The sequence below is a fragment of the Leptonotus elevatus genome, chromosome 14, assembly GCF_054856555.1.
Source record: "Leptonotus elevatus isolate MCC_2025b chromosome 14, RoL_Lele_1.0, whole genome shotgun sequence".
Classification (NCBI taxonomy): Eukaryota; Metazoa; Chordata; class Actinopteri; order Syngnathiformes; family Syngnathidae; genus Leptonotus; species Leptonotus elevatus.
This window is the reverse complement of record NC_141252.1, coordinates 14,743,188-14,758,154: the sequence shown is the minus strand read 5'-3', so window position 1 is coordinate 14,758,154 and position 14,967 is coordinate 14,743,188. Positions and strand designations below refer to the sequence as shown.

At 38.7% G+C, this 14,967-nt stretch overlaps 2 protein-coding genes across 6 annotated transcripts; both read right to left on the bottom strand.

The window, feature by feature from the left end:
- Positions 1-2,862: 2,862 nt before the first annotated feature.
- Positions 2,863-6,309, bottom strand: tdh2 (L-threonine dehydrogenase 2). 3 transcript variants are annotated; one of them, XM_086094908.1, is made up of 8 exons: positions 5,705-6,309; positions 5,359-5,401; positions 5,204-5,274; positions 4,948-5,097; positions 4,689-4,861; positions 4,521-4,611; positions 4,155-4,424; positions 2,863-3,467 (listed from the first exon to the last, which is right to left on the bottom strand). In XM_086094908.1, the coding sequence occupies exons 1-8, from the start codon at positions 5,955-5,957 to the stop codon at positions 3,337-3,339; spliced, it is 1,182 nt and encodes a 393-aa protein (XP_085951034.1). In that variant the 5' UTR covers positions 5,958-6,309; the 3' UTR covers positions 2,863-3,336. The 3 variants fall into 3 exon arrangements, with proteins under 3 accessions (XP_085951034.1, XP_085951033.1, XP_085951035.1); XM_086094907.1 differs by having other exon boundaries at positions 2,863-3,470; positions 5,705-6,302; XM_086094909.1 differs by having other exon boundaries at positions 3,340-3,484; positions 5,705-6,308.
- A 1,077-nt stretch (positions 6,310-7,386) lies between these two features.
- On the bottom strand, positions 7,387-14,290 carry LOC147163117 (myotubularin-related protein 9). Of its 3 annotated transcripts, none has more exons than XM_086094942.1 (11): positions 13,984-14,290; positions 13,768-13,827; positions 13,376-13,484; positions 12,601-12,726; positions 11,663-11,836; positions 11,371-11,588; positions 9,121-9,282; positions 8,870-9,011; positions 8,390-8,610; positions 8,155-8,306; positions 7,387-7,899 (listed from the first exon to the last, which is right to left on the bottom strand). In XM_086094942.1, the coding sequence occupies exons 1-11, from the start codon at positions 14,166-14,168 to the stop codon at positions 7,799-7,801; spliced, it is 1,650 nt and encodes a 549-aa protein (XP_085951068.1). In that variant the 5' UTR covers positions 14,169-14,290; the 3' UTR covers positions 7,387-7,798. The 3 variants fall into 3 exon arrangements, with proteins under 3 accessions (XP_085951068.1, XP_085951069.1, XP_085951070.1); XM_086094943.1 differs by having other exon boundaries at positions 13,768-13,824; XM_086094944.1 differs by lacking the exon at positions 13,768-13,827.
- Between the last annotated feature and the right edge of the window lie 677 nt (positions 14,291-14,967).

Sequence of the window (14,967 nt, the reverse complement as noted above, 5' to 3'; positions counted from 1 at the left end):
ATTTAGAAATGCTGGCTTAAAAAAAAAAAGTGAATTGTGTGAATTGGAATAATAAAAAGGTTGGCTTGAAACACTGAACATGTTGGAGCGAGGAGAGAATAGTGTACGTGTAGCCTAATCATTTGGGGTTGAATTGAATGAGCTGAACATTTTGAATTAAAAAAAAATCTCAATGAATGAGGATTTTTGTGGGTTTAAAGTTGAAATGGTTTTAATCAGTCAAAAATGTAGAAATTAGGGGAGAAAAACATCAACAACAAACAATCTTTTTTTTGTCTGTTAATTTGATTTTTTTTGGGGGGGGGGGGAATGCAGTAGGAAAAAGCTGAGCTTCTTAAAGTTGGAATAGTTTGAATTGATTAAAAAAAATTATAGGAGAAAAACTTAAAAAATCTTAACTCTTGGTTGTTGTTTTTTTTGATAAAAAAAAAAGCGGTAGCGATAAGACGAACAGTTTGAAGTTGGAATCAATAAAAATGCAGAAGAGACAAAAAAAACTATTTTTTGTCTTATATTTTAAAATGGGGTATAGGGATAAGGTAAGAAGTTTAAAGTTAATATGGTTTGAATCGGTTAAAAAATGTAGAAATCAGATTAGGGACATTTTTTAGAAACGTAGTTCGGCTCTTATTTTGAAAATTTGAAGAAAAATTTGTAGTCGAGATAAGGTAAACAGTTTAAAGATGGAACTTTTTGAATCGGTCAAAAAAGAAAAGAAAAACGTAAAATCCTCATATTTTACCTTTTATTATAATTTTTTGATATTATTTATTTATGTAAAGAAGAACAGTATAAAGTTGGGATGTTTGAATGATGGGGAAAAGCCTAACTTAATTTATTAGCTTTTATTTTGATGGGCAATGAATAGAGACATTTTTGTGGAGATTTTGGTGGTGAAATGTGAATTATTGGTAAATGGGAATTATTGGCAAGTTGTAAATCATTGAATGAGCTGAAACTTTTGAATTGAATGGGCTGAATTTTGAATTTCAAATTAGAGCATAAGAGCAATGTGTATCTGTTCTGTTGAATGTGTTGTTGGGAGTAGCATTTTTTTTTATGGATTTTAGTGGTGAAAAGGTAGAATTTTTGGTATATGGGAATTGTTGTCATGTTGAAAAATATTATCAAGGTAAATTGAATGAGCTGAATAGGAATGATGTGAACCTTGTTTGTTGAAGGTGTCACTGAAAATGATTATGTATTGTTTTATGGGCATTGTAATGATGAAAATTGTAATGATGTTTTAATGAATTAATTAAATTTGTTGGTATGTTGAAAATAATTTCCAATGTTACATCAATGAGATTAATGTTTTAAATTTCAAATGGGAACGATGTAAATTTGTGTTTGAATTGGTCATTGGGAGTAAATAGAGATGCAAATTTTTTGTTTGAATGGGTCATTGGGAATAAGTAGAGATTTTTTTAGAGTGGGAATTTTATCGGTGAAAAGTGTAAAATATGAGAATTTTTGTAATGTTGAAGGAAGATGTTGAAAGTGAATGAATGAATGCGAAAAAGGAAGTGAATAATGTAAGATGTATAAATTGCGCAATTTTTTATATTTAAAAAGGGGGGGAACTAATATTATTGTGGAAAAATTATAACATTTTTATATGTGTGAAATTTTGAAGTGATGGGAAATGTTGAAAAGGTGATTTAAAGAGCTGAATATTTTTGGATTTTGTGTTGGAAATTGGGAAACCTGTGTCATTGGAAATTAATGGGGATTTTGGTTTGCAAAAGGGTTAGGGGGACATTTTGGTAAAACTGTAACATTTTGGAAAGAGAAAAATAATTACCTAGAAGGTGTTAATTTCTGGAATACCGTATGTTGAAGTTGGAATGGTGAAAATCGGATGAAAATGGAGAAATAGTATTTTTTTTAAGTTAGTAGTGTAGAAAAACGTGTGTACAAATATCGGTATCATTTTTGAACATCCATCCATCTATCAATCCATCCAACCAGACAATAACACACCACCAGATGTCACTGTTTCCACATCCTGAAGCTTCTTGAAATTTCTACCATTATGTACACTCCTCCATACTTGTTGGATCTTGGCTTGTTCCTGTCATGTGACAGGACGTGGTTTCATTTAGCCGCTCTACTTGGTCTCCTGAAATGATCTATATAATTGTGTGAAGGCTGTGGCCTTCACATAATTATTATTATTATTCCTATACTTCAAACTTCCCACTTTTTTCGGCATCTATCTACTTCCACATAATTCATCCGATACTCCTCATTCCAATTTTAACCTATTCCAAAAATTCACGACATTCTAGGGTGTATTTTTTTAATTCCAAATATTCACGACCTTGCCCACAATTCCCGATTTTGTACCCTATTTTTCCCCATTCATTCTTAATGGGAGATTCTACATTTCACATTTACTTCCACATTTTTCATCCCATTCACTTCATTCCAACTTCAATATATTCCACCAATTCACGCCATGAGCGCTTCCATTTCTTTCAGTACCAAAATTCACGCCTTACCCACAATTCCCCATTTTGTACCCTACTTTTCCCCACTCATTCTTAACAGGAGATTCTACATTTCACATTTACTTCCACATTTTTCATCCCATTCACTTTATTCCAACTTCAATATATTCAACTAACTTCATGAGCGCTTTCATCTATTCCACAGGTTTTCATTAAGCCTTAAAGCCTTCACACGCAATTTCTTCAGAAATTGCATTTTCTAGTTAAATGAAAGTTATATGACAAAAAAATAATGTTAATATTTATGTTAATTATTAATATATTCTTAATTTTTGCAAAAGCATACCCTGATTTTACTCATTTCAAGAAGAAGGAGGAGGACACGGGCAGCAGAGAAAGAAATGATGGCTTGGCAGAACTTGGATAGTTTAATCATGCTGTTATTTGTAAATCTACCAACATAACACTAAATCACCCCACCAGCTCCTCTCTCATTAGAGGCACATGTTGGACATCATGCCGCTACCATCGCTCTCAAAAACAACATTTTCCATTTCAAGGAGTCTTGAGCTGTGGCATAAATCATCTTGCTGCGTCACTCCATGCCACCAAGCAATGCTCTGTCTTCTGTTCTCAAATGCATATTGAGGGGTCTTAAAAAGACAAGTAATGTAACATGGTGGTTAACATGCCCCTGTCCCAGCTTTTTGTAACGTGTTGAAAATTGTTTGCAAATCATTGTGTTCGGTTTTTATTTACATTTTACAATGTCACAACCTCATTTGGAACTGGGATTTGTAAAGTAAGACAGAAAAATAGTACACAGTCAGTAACTAAATGGACAGTATGTCATTTCCTGAAGGAAAAAAAAATCCTTAATGTTCTAGCTGACTGGGGAACACTTGTCCTGAATGGAGTGCAGCATGTCTGGAACCAGGTCCTTCAGCCCAAACTCTGGCACCCAGCCCCAATCTCTCCGGGCTTTGGAGTCATCAACCCTCATTGGCCAGCTGTCTGCTACAAAGACATAGCTATGATGAGAATGTATTGTATTAAGTGTAGAAAAACTTCAATGTGTCAATTTTCAGCCTTTCATAGTACAGTGGAACCTCGGAGTTTGAATGTCTCAGAACGCGTACAATTTGGACTTCAAACCCAAAAATCGGAGTAAAAAATGCCTCGGAGTTTGAACTCATTTTTGGAGTTCGAACACCCAAGGAAAGCAAGCTAAGCCGAACATACCTTGAAAACGCGCAGTTGTAACTACCATGACTATTTTTGTAAATACTGGCACGAGGACGCCCCCCCCCCCCCCCCCCCTTAGATGTTCAACAACGTGCCTGACGTTAAACAACGCACGCAAGGACTCCTTAGTAGTCTAACAATATGCCCAATGTAAAATACACAAACTCAGCACTGAACTAAAGCTAGCATTAACATAATATTTATCATCCACTGATGCATCACACCAAAACTTATTTTGATTGTTTAAATACTGTACTGTACTGTAAATGTAAAAAACATAAATAGATATTAAAATGGGAATTTTCCGTTTTTGGAGTTTGGGAACGGATTAATTGCATTTACATTATTTCCTATGGGAAACATTTTTTCGGAGGTTAAACAATTCTGACTTTGAACACTTCGCAGGAACGAATTATGTTCAAACTCCGAGGTACCACTGTATATGATTTATCATACCAATTGTCTGACGGACAGCATCAGGATTGTAGGTGACCCTCAGTTGAGGCAGATGCTTGCGTATTTCCTGGGCCACCTCCTCTGGGGTGAAGCTCATGGCAGCTATGTTGTAGGTACGGAGGGACAGCCGACACTCGGGGGCTTGCATAAACTCTAGAGTCGCACGGTGGCAGTCGGAGATGTGCATCATAGGAAGACGGGTGTCGGGGCGCAAGTAGCACTCATGGTGACCCTTTCTGAGAGCATCATGGAAGATTTGAACTGCATAGTCTGTGAATAAAGATGGTAAACGCTAAGTTTATAACATCCATCACCTCAGGACTATGATGCGTATACAATATTAGGCAAATTCAGATGATGGTGGACCTGTTGTGCCTCCACCCGTAGGTGTGTTGAATGATATCACTCCCGGGTAACGTAAGCAGCGGAAGTCCAAGCCATACTTATGATGAAGGTACTAATAGAAGTACATAAATGTGTTACTTCGTATTAAGTTGACATACTCTAAATACTGTGTATTTAAAAGTGATCTACTTCTCCCATTAGTTCGCCATGGACTTTGGACACGCCGTAGATGGTTCGTGGTCTTTGGACACAGAGGTCAGGCACCGGGTCCCGAGGAGAGGAAGGACCGAATGCGGCAATGGTGCTAGGCATAAAAAGGCGCAGACAGTTCTCCAAAGCCAAGTCCAGCACATTATGTAGACCTTGATAGGATACAGATGATCAGAACCGTATGATATTAATGAGCATTACAAATGTGGCTTGCGTGTGTGTGTGTGTTAAAGCAGACCTGTGATGTTGATTTTGCGTGCTAAAGCCACATTGGCTTCCCCGACAGCACTCAGCAGAGCGCTGTAGTGGACAAGCCAAGTGATGCGGTTATTTACAATCAGTTCTCTGAGATGTTTGTAGTCCAACACATCAGCATATACAAATGGACCTGATGGAGAAAAAGAGCAAGATGGGGAGCTCACTTATTGATTGATGTTATGATTCAACTTTAATTCATGAGGATTAAAATAAATTGTTTATCGTTCAGAACATACCGCTGTTAAAAATATGAGGCAGGGGCTTCTTTATATCGGACAGGATTACATTCTCTGTTCCATATTTTTTCCTAAACAAAATTTAAAGCAATATTTCATCAGTTTTTCATACTACTGTACACATTTTTCATCAATGAATTTCTGAAATATCTCACCGAAGCACCTGGGCAAGCCCCACACCTAACTGCCCTAGTCCACCTGCACACAAAGAAGGTCATCTTACTATTTCAATGATAAAATTATTTTTTGTTTCAAATGAAAATAAAATAACTTCATACACCGTACTGTATTAATTTAATCCTGGGACAAAACATGACTGCATGCTTTTATTCTTCCCACAACTACACGTGCAGAATTGTACATAATGATTTTAACCAGTATAACATTTTTATTCACATATTTCAAGTTAGAAATAGGTGAACCTGCTCGTTGCCGTCGAAGCAATCATTCATTCCCGCATCACTTAATGGCAGTTTAGTGCGAGAGAAAGACGTATCTCACCTGTGATGAGCACACGTGGGTTTTCCTGAGCAGGTGGTAGACTTGAAGTGTCGTTGCAATTCCACCTGCTCATGTGTCCGTGTATGCAGCTGAAGCTACGACGGGACAAACTTTGCATCCTTAGACCACCTCGAACTGGCCTGGCTAACACAGTCGCAGTCTTGATAAAAAGTAAATTTAACTGGAAGCAAGCTGAAGAGACTGGAAAGTGTAGATCTTGTTTGAAAAGAATATTACATTTGCATAATAACATGAAATTTAAAAAAAAAATGCCAGAGGACGGTGATTCTCAATGTAGGTGATGCAAATGTTAGTCCATTGATGAGAAAATCATGTAGGCTTTGTGGTTGTTGTGTACAAATTACATTCAGCTGCACATATGCCCTCTGCCTAAAGATAATGCTGACATGCTGTGCAGAGGGATTTGTATTGTGAAGTGTTTAGCTGAGCTTAACAGGACTGGGAGGTGTGTCTATGACGCAACATTTGACAGCGTTTACAAGATTGGGAAAGATAGTGGACATTTAGTACTGTGTACTATACAGAATATATAATTGCGATGTTCAAAATACTGATCTTGATTTTACAAGTCTATGGACTTCCTGTTTTTTGAGTGCATTGAGGTTTCCATTGATGTGTTAAATGGCTAACATGTCAAATCTAACAAACATTTTCTGAGGGCTGTCTTTAATTTATTAAAAATGGTAAAACCAATCTTCCAAGCAGTTTCATATGGTTTATGAATTGTAGTTAATAAAGAAAAAATGCATCACAGCTGAGAGCTCTCTGTGAAGAGGTGATAAGCTAATTTTGGGTGGTCAGATCTGCCCTAATATTACGTTGATCTCCAAAAATTAGAACCAAAATAAGAGAAAGGTGTAGTAAGTCGACATTGTTAGCATCATTAATTGGACCTTGACAAGGAGCAGAAAGTGGAAGAAAATATTTGAGCATATTAGCATTATTATTCACCTTAATTGAAGAGAAATGTTACTATTTTAGTTTTATATCATTAGCAACTTTTTCAACACTCACACTATTCACACACCCCTTAAAAAATGCGATAAAATAGTGATGCGGGCCAGGCCAATTGTTATTTTGATTTGATGTTGTGGGCCGCTAAAAAATATTAGACAAATGACACTTGGGCCATAGTTTGGACACCACTGCTCTAGGGCCTAGCAATCAAATTGTTCTTAAGCTTTTTTTTTTAGAAAGCCTGTTTGGCTTTACACTTCTAAGCATTGTACAATAGTTTGTCCACGAGCCGGTGATAACTCTAAAATGTACCAATTCTTTACCCTTGACAGCTTACCTATAGCCTGTACATTTTAGATGTGGAAAATGTACAAACGAGACATGGTGACATTGGTTCAAATTGTACCCAAATTTGGACAGTAGTAACCGCATTTAGTGTTTTTATTAACAAAATCTTGAGCTTTGGTTTCAGTGCATAAAGAAAGTATAATGAAGACAGTGGAAATGGGGACCAATGTAACATTCCTCCTTAACTCATTCACTGCCATTGACGGCTATAGACGTCAAAAATTCATTTAAACTATTTCTATTAGTTAAAAAAAAAAAATCCCACTTTTGTTAACAAAAGTGTGAAAATCTAGATTTTTTTAAATTTTATTAGAACAGATATAAAATCTGTGATAAATCGTGAGGTAACTAGTAAAGTCATGCGATTAATTACGATTAAACATTTTAATCGCCTGACGCCCCTAATTCTTAATAATCTTTTCCTTATAAAAAATATATATATATAAAAAAAAAATTAAAATATATAAAAAATAAAAATAAAATATTATTAAAAATTAGGGGCATCGGGCAATATATTTTTTAAATCGTAATTAATCGCATGACTTCACTAGTTAACTCACGATTAATCACAAGTTTTATATATGTTCTAAATGTACACAAAAAAAATCTAGATATTCATACTCTTGTTAACAAAAATGGAAAAATATATTAAACTAATAAGAAATAGTTCAAATGAATTTTTGACGTCTATAGCTGTTAATGGCAGTGAATGAGTTAAAGACATAAATCATGCTCTTGCTGGTCACTCTTTTATTGACGAATGGTCCATCAGCTGAGTTCCAGCTTCCCCCACTCAACGACCATGTTCTTTATTTCCTCCTGAACCAATTCCAGGTGACGAGTCTGTTGGGTCCACCTCAGAAAATAACCTGTAAAAAGATAAACGCTGAAAACTTGACACAGAAAACTAGAATGTACTGTAAAATGACATTTTCTGTCAACATTTTGATCTGGATTTCTTACACAAAACCTCTCTTCTCAACGTTTCATGGAAATTGCTTTTCTTTTCACTAGCAACAAATGAATGCTGATCTAACAATACATCTCCCGTTTCTATTGTAACTCTCTAATTTTCAAGCTTGCAGAACTGAACATATTGAATCCATATGTAAACCAAAGCTCACCCCTCCATAGTTGTAAAGATTGTGGGTGGACTGAGGGCCAAATGGCCAGTTCATTGTGCTTATATAATGGGTTGCTGTACTGCTCTCTTTCACTTGGCTTCAGCAGGGCCCGAAACAAACAATGAGTCTTGTCCTTCACTTGGAGAGCAAAGCTGTGAAGAAAGACCAAATGTGGCACCACTGGATGTAAGGTTAAATTCTGCACATTAGTGAAAAATGGCGAAGCATAACTGACCGTTCCATATCGCTATTACAGAGGAAGGTGCCGTAGTCGGAAGCATAGGCTTCAGTAGCCAGCCTGAGGAGCAGTGCCTCAGAGAAGCCGAGCGCCAGGGGGAACTGGCGCCATAGCTGCCACACGCAGTCCAGCAACAACAAGAACACGGGACATTCCTGCTGGAGACGAGCGTGGGAGAAGGCTGAGTGGGAGCATCGCTGCTGGAATGGGTGTCCTGCCTGTTGGGTAGACACATGCAGGCAGAAAAAAAATGATCCAATTCATCCATTTTTGGCTGTATCTATCCATCCATCAGTGCAAAAAAAAATATTCTATACAAGAAACAACAATGAAATTTGAGACATTTGACAAAACAACCTTTCACAATCACCTCCACACCTGCTGTACATCCAAGTTTGACCTTTTACCAAGAATTATTTAATGGCTTTACGATCATTTACAAATAGATTTGAATTCCCAACGCAGTCGTGCACACACCTGTACAAACTCCCTTTCTAGAAGTGTCAGAAAGCCTTCCAGTGTACGACAACTTGGGTCCATAATGAGTTGTGCAAGAGTGCTAATAAGGAGTGTGGAGTCTGTCCCCTCCGAGCCGTGAACCAGGACAGAGTGACCATCTCTGGACAAAACAAACAGGCACACTATGCGTATAATAATAATAATAATAATAATAATAATAATAATAATAATAATAATAAAAGGGAGCAGAAAACGACATTAGTTCCTACCTCTCCACACACTCTGCCAGCAGGCCAGCAGTTGACAGAGCTGTTTGGACATGAGACAACCACTTGGAATTTTCAAGCTTACTGAGCCAACGGTCCATATTAGTGGACTTGTCGCCGCAGGCCTCCACCAGCTTTATTAGACTCTCCTGGAGTGTTTTCCCCCTGTATAAACATACTTATTATCTACTGCCATTGTGTACAGTTTTAAACTTTTTACACTGAGTACCAATACTTGAAGTATTGATATTTAGCTGTCCAAGTTCCAATATCAAATAGAATAGTGTAGTAGACCCAACTGTTCATCAAAAAATTGGTTTTATTCCCTTGTTTGCCAACAACTGGGCACAAGGCAAGCGTATAAAAGTAGAGCAAAGGGACATCAAACACATTACAGGGTTCAGAGGCAATGTGTAATTTGCAACATTTCTTATCACCTCTTTTTGATTTTGAATTGATTATACATTCAAAAAAATGAATCTTCAAATATTTAGGCATCTATTTTCGTGACAGCTGCAAGTCTGGCACAAGGCGCGTCACAAATCTGCACAGAGTCAAGTTAGACCAGGTGTTGGTAATTTCGCATATGCACTAAAACTGGCACATTTAAGAAAAAACTAATTTGCACTGTTGTGGGCATAAACATAGCTGACTCCATACGACGCCAATCAAAGCATTTCCTTTCCGGGTATCTTCACGGCTTTTTGCTTGTGTGGTATCATACAACGTAAACACTAAGCGGGTTCACTCATTAAATACAGAATGAGATGTTGGCAATTTAACCCTATTCCTGTTACGGTGAGGTTGTGTCGTCTGGGCTTTTACTGTCTTGTCATTTCCTGTTTTATTTTGAAAATTCTGACTCTCCTTTCGTTTCAGGTCACTTGCCTTTCCTCATGTGGTGTCAGTGTCAACCCTGATTCCTGATTGTGTCCACCTGTTTCCCATAACCCTCATGTGTTAAATGGTCTGCGTTTCCCCTGTCTTGTGCCAGCGTGTTTTCGTCAGAGTCACTCCAGCCCCGTCACAGTCTTAGTCCTCAGCCTTGTTTGCCTGTCTTCTGTGTAAACTTTTGTACTTTGTGAATTTTGTATAGCCACAATATGGTTTTAGTTTAGGAGTGATTTTGTTTTGTTTGTAAATTAGACATCCTCCCTTTTGGAGCGTCTTTAGTTTAACATTTTATAGCCTTTGTTTTACCCTCTAAACGAGGAGCTTTATGTTTAATAAATATCTGCCTTGGCAGCAAACTCTTATCTCTGTGCCTGAGTCCTAAATCTGCCACGCCTTGTCAATTCCTGCTATTAGAAAAAACCTAGGTTACACGTTTTTTTATTTTCCAACAAAATATGAAACAAAACTTGTTTGATTACAAGCTGTGACTGTTAATCTGAGTACTCTTCATTGTCTGCCACATAAACCAAATTAGTTATTAAAAATGGTAATATAACATGGAAATATCTGAGATTCAACGTATCTAAAACGAAACTGTAATCGCCTTCACTCTTGGCCTCTTTTTCCACAATGCACATGATTGTGTCTTACATATGTCCGCTGACTTCATGTGTCTATTACCCTCACCCACCACAACCGATCGCAAGTAAGACTAGTGGGATAATGTTAAAAAAGATTCCCGAACAAGCGCAACGAGGCTTGCGCCTGCATGAGAGTCTGGATACGCCAGCATTTCTGCTTGATCCGTCTATGAAAATACAGCCTTCAGTGTTACAGTAACATTCCGTCATGCTACTAACGTAGCAGCTATGGCTAACATTGTCTTGTTGTTGCTAATGCTATCTTAGTATTTCTAGCACTGCTATTTAGGTGAAGCTGGTTGCTGTATGCGTTCTGTGACTATCGTGACTACTGTACACACTTTCATAATCGCAAGCAGGGCTTGACCTAAACTTTTTTGCTCTCTGTATCTCATAGTATTATGAATAGTTATGTTTGAGAATCACTGCACATGCACTTTAAGTGTGGGGGGCATACATTTGGAAGACTGCTCTGGGCCATGGTGGGCGTTTTGGCATTCCATTTGACATGCGGGTAAACCCGTCACACCTGACAGTTTGCTGGCTGAAAGTCAACTAAACTTTCTGCCTGTTGGAACCATGTCTAACTATTGGTGCAGGTAACTCGATTTTGGTGAATTTGGTATAGGCAGATTTGACGCTTCGCAGATATGTGTGATGGATCTCATTGGATTTCATTCATAAATGTGACAAAGAGCCCCAAGTGTTATCTCCGCACCTTTCCATGTGTCTGTGTAGTCTCTTCCAGTTGTTGTAGCATGATTTGGACTCAAATCCGCCACCCATCATCCTCGCCTGCTGCGCCTGCTGACCTGAGCGTGTGTCTATAATGTAACCTTTGTCTGAGCCCTCAATCACCGTCTGAAAGAGGAGCTCATCTTCAATGCAACGCTTCCAATTGGCTCCCGTCAGTGGCTGACCGCTGCGCAAAATGACCTGAAAATGGGTTTTGCTTGCTTTTCAAAACAATCAGGCTACTGTGCATAGAAGTTGAGGGACCTTGACCTTACCATGCCATTCTTTCTGTGGTAATAGCAGAGGACAGGAAAGCGTCCCCCTTGTCTGAATTTGGCCACCTTTTTCAGTGCATCATCACCAATCGTCTTGGGGACGATGACAGTTGGAGGGTAAGAAGGGCATACTGAGTAGTCTTGGTTCACAGTACTCAGTCTCCACTTTTCATGCTGCAAACAGAGAGGGTGCCAAAGCATGACAAGGCAAATAAATGACCAAAAACAAATGTTTAATTTTGTATTTTTGCCAAATTCAACTTATTTCTTTGACAACTTTGGGTTTCCTTTTATTAACCAAAGGGTATCAACAATTTGGTCCATGTCTGTATATGCTGCAACATATTACTTGTAAATTGACCATTAAGTTTAAAATCACCGACCTTCTATATCTAAACTGATTGGCTGATGGTGTGTATCTGTACCACCAAGTTGGGCATGGAATATCCATAAATTCCCAAATATGCTACACACAAGACATCTTTTTTAGTAACAACACTTCTCTGCATTCACAACATATTTCTGAGGGAATAGCCATGACTGTACTATTAAACGAAGAGTCACGGAGGAGTTGGAGCCTATCCCAGCAGAGTTTTGGACAAGATGCAAGTTTCGTTATTGTTCATCAGGCAAACATGTGTTAACATGTTCAACCAAAAGCCCCATGAGAAATGGTATTGTTCTTTCGCAATTAAGAGGAAATTCCCTGGTTATCTGATGTAAAAGCTACGGCTTGCTCTGGAGGCCACGCTCTATCACAAATGCTATGTTACTGATGGTATGTGAGCCTATGCTGTAAACTTTGGAACAAGGGATGTCCTCATTCTTGACCCCCAGTACCTTCCGTTTTCTCTGCCATTTTCCTGTCATGTGATTGTTGGCTCATGGTTAGGAAAAAGGTGCCAAGAGACACAGTGCAAGTGTATTTTCAATCTTACAAGTTCCTCCATTTCATTGTAATGTGTTTCAGGGGTAGAGAGGCCCCACAGGTCCTGGAGGCTGGTATTGGGGGGCCGGTAAAAGAACGGATACATCTCTGCCACACAGTTCAGACAGGACAGGGTCTGGAGAAAACAACAGTTAATGTTGCGACACTAAAAAGGAAACTCAACAGATGAAAAGCTTCCAGGGTAAAGATACCGTGTACTGTTTAATGCCATCTAGTGGTGAACTAATAGAATGCAACAATTGTTAAGCACACACACTAGGGTGCCTCAGAGAGATCAAATTTCTCAATTTACATTTACTACTACCAATTATTATTTAGAGCGAGCGAGCGAGCAAGCAACTAAGTGAGCAGGAGCTACCATGAGCAGCAAGCAAGAGTGGCTTAGCAAGAACTAGCTGAAACGGCTAACAAGAGCGGCTAGCAGGAGAAGCTAGCAAAAGCTTGCGAGCGCCAAGTAGCGGGTGCCTGAATCACAGGACTCAGCGACGACCATCTGTAGGCCAACAATTGTCGAAGTTTTTTTTTTTTTGCACTCACTCACATAAACACGCACACATACAAACATGGTCTCCCAGGCGGGGAAGCGAACACACACCAACCTGCATTGTAAGTGCAAGTGACGGTACCACTCCACCACCTGGATATTTTTTATTTTTCAACTTAGTGGGGTTTTAGAATAAATGAGTTATTAGTTCACCACTAGATGACGCTACCAAATACACACTGTCACTTTAATTTTATCTAATACCAATGATTTCATGTACCTCAATGGATTGTGCAATGTTAAGACACTGCTCCATGCCTGGGATGTCAAGCTGGAGCACACGCAGATCTTTACACTTGATGAAGATGGTCCCAGAAGATTCTGCAGCCCTACAAACACAGAGCAAAACAATAGCCACTTCTTCCCCCTTTAGATGCCCCATTATTTGGCTCTAGCAGGGCAGAAAATTGGACTTGCACAACTTTGTAACGCGGGGCTTCCGCTTGCTGTAAAAAGTGAGTTGTATAGCTGCAGCAGACAAGAAAAAGCTGTTAGTAGTAGCAAGCCGCACATAAGAAGACAGTGAGGAAGAGCTCAAACATGTTTCCTGTGGGCTGTATAGGTGCAACTAACTGCTGACACATTGCAACACAACGGTGCCTCCACTCCAACCTGTTGCTGCGGCTGGAATTAGTCAAGAGGCCGACGTAGTTCAAAACGTTTTCCACACTGCTTAAAACACATGTGAGGATTTATGTAGATATGAGACAGTTTGACATGTGCTTAAATTTGAGTTTGATTTAATCAGAGTAAGAGTATAAAAACCATGCCATTCCACCATTTAGGAAGAAATTATATTATGATGCTATTCCATTTGCACCACCTCACCTTTTCTCAACCGCATCAATGTTTCTGAGCAGCAGCAGAACCTGCCGACAGCTTCCCTCCTCCCTGTCTGAGAAGAGCAGGTGATGACCGGTGATGCACAGGGTGCCCTTGCAGGGAGGGTGCAGAGGCTGCTGGAGCACAACATCTTCTACATTGGCGGTCTTGATGTGTTCGGAAAACTCCATTCAAGTCAAATGGAGCACCAGCAAACTTGGAGAGCAAATAAAGTGCCTCAACTTGAAATCACTTCCTCGCCTGCACTAAAATGAAAGAGAAACTACAGTGGGCTACACTACTACTGCTCCTCCTGTTTCTCCTCCTCCTGTTGGTCTCGGAAGTGGTTCCCCCCAACTTCTCTTTGAGCATAGGCCCTAACATGCATGAATATTTTTCACACTGTTGCAAGCTATTGCATGATTGAGGTGGCAAGAATTTATAAGAGCATTTCCGTTCTCACACAGTCTCTCTCTCTCTCTCTGACTCTTAAAAATGTGAAAAGATAATTTTCAGAGGTTCACGTTTAAAAAAAATAAAACACAAAACAAAACGAATTTATTGTTAAAGAACTGGCTGAAAATATTGTATCTTAATTTTCTAAGGATTGACTGGTTCTTATATTACCGTTCATAAATGCCCCTGTGCTTTTTGTTTAAACTACACACGCAGTTTCGAATGTCAAAATGCGATGCAAACTGCAATACAGTCAATAACCGCTAGATGACGACACAGTACAAACATAATTGACAGGGTGGCCTACGTCATACCACTTTTTAAAAAGCCTACCATTTTACAGTCGCAGGCTGGTTTGCAGCATGTATTGTACATTCTTCATTTGTTTCTAAGGAACCATTTAAGAACGTGGTTATTTTTCACAAAACAAACCTTGAAAATACTTAGTATTGATTCTGTTTCGTTTGTGTTAATTGCAAATGTTACAAATTTGACTAAAAAACAACAACAAAGCAGACAGGCTATGTTATGGTT

What these genes read in the sequence shown, in the direction of transcription:
- tdh2 (XM_086094907.1), bottom strand. Translation starts at nt 5,957, where the DNA reads ATGTTATTATGCAAATGTAATATTCTTTTCAAACAAGATCTACACTTT. An exon ending in CCCACGTGTGCTCATCACAG is followed by an intron (nt 5,402 to 5,704) that starts GTGAGATACGTC and finishes CTTTGTGTGCAG; the next exon opens with GTGGACTAGGGCAGTTAGGT. An exon ending in ATGGCGAACTAATGGGAGAA is followed by an intron (nt 4,612 to 4,688) that starts GTAGATCACTTT and finishes TACTTCTATTAG; the next exon opens with TACCTTCATCATAAGTATGG.
- LOC147163117 (XM_086094942.1), bottom strand. Translation starts at nt 14,168, where the DNA reads ATGGAGTTTTCCGAACACATCAAGACCGCCAATGTAGAAGATGTTGTG. An exon ending in AATTCCAGCCGCAGCAACAG is followed by an intron (nt 13,485 to 13,767) that starts GTTGGAGTGGAG and finishes CTGTGTTTGTAG; the next exon opens with GGCTGCAGAATCTTCTGGGA. An exon ending in ATCTTTACAACTATGGAGGG is followed by an intron (nt 7,900 to 8,154) that starts GTGAGCTTTGGT and finishes ATCTTTTTACAG; the next exon opens with GTTATTTTCTGAGGTGGACC.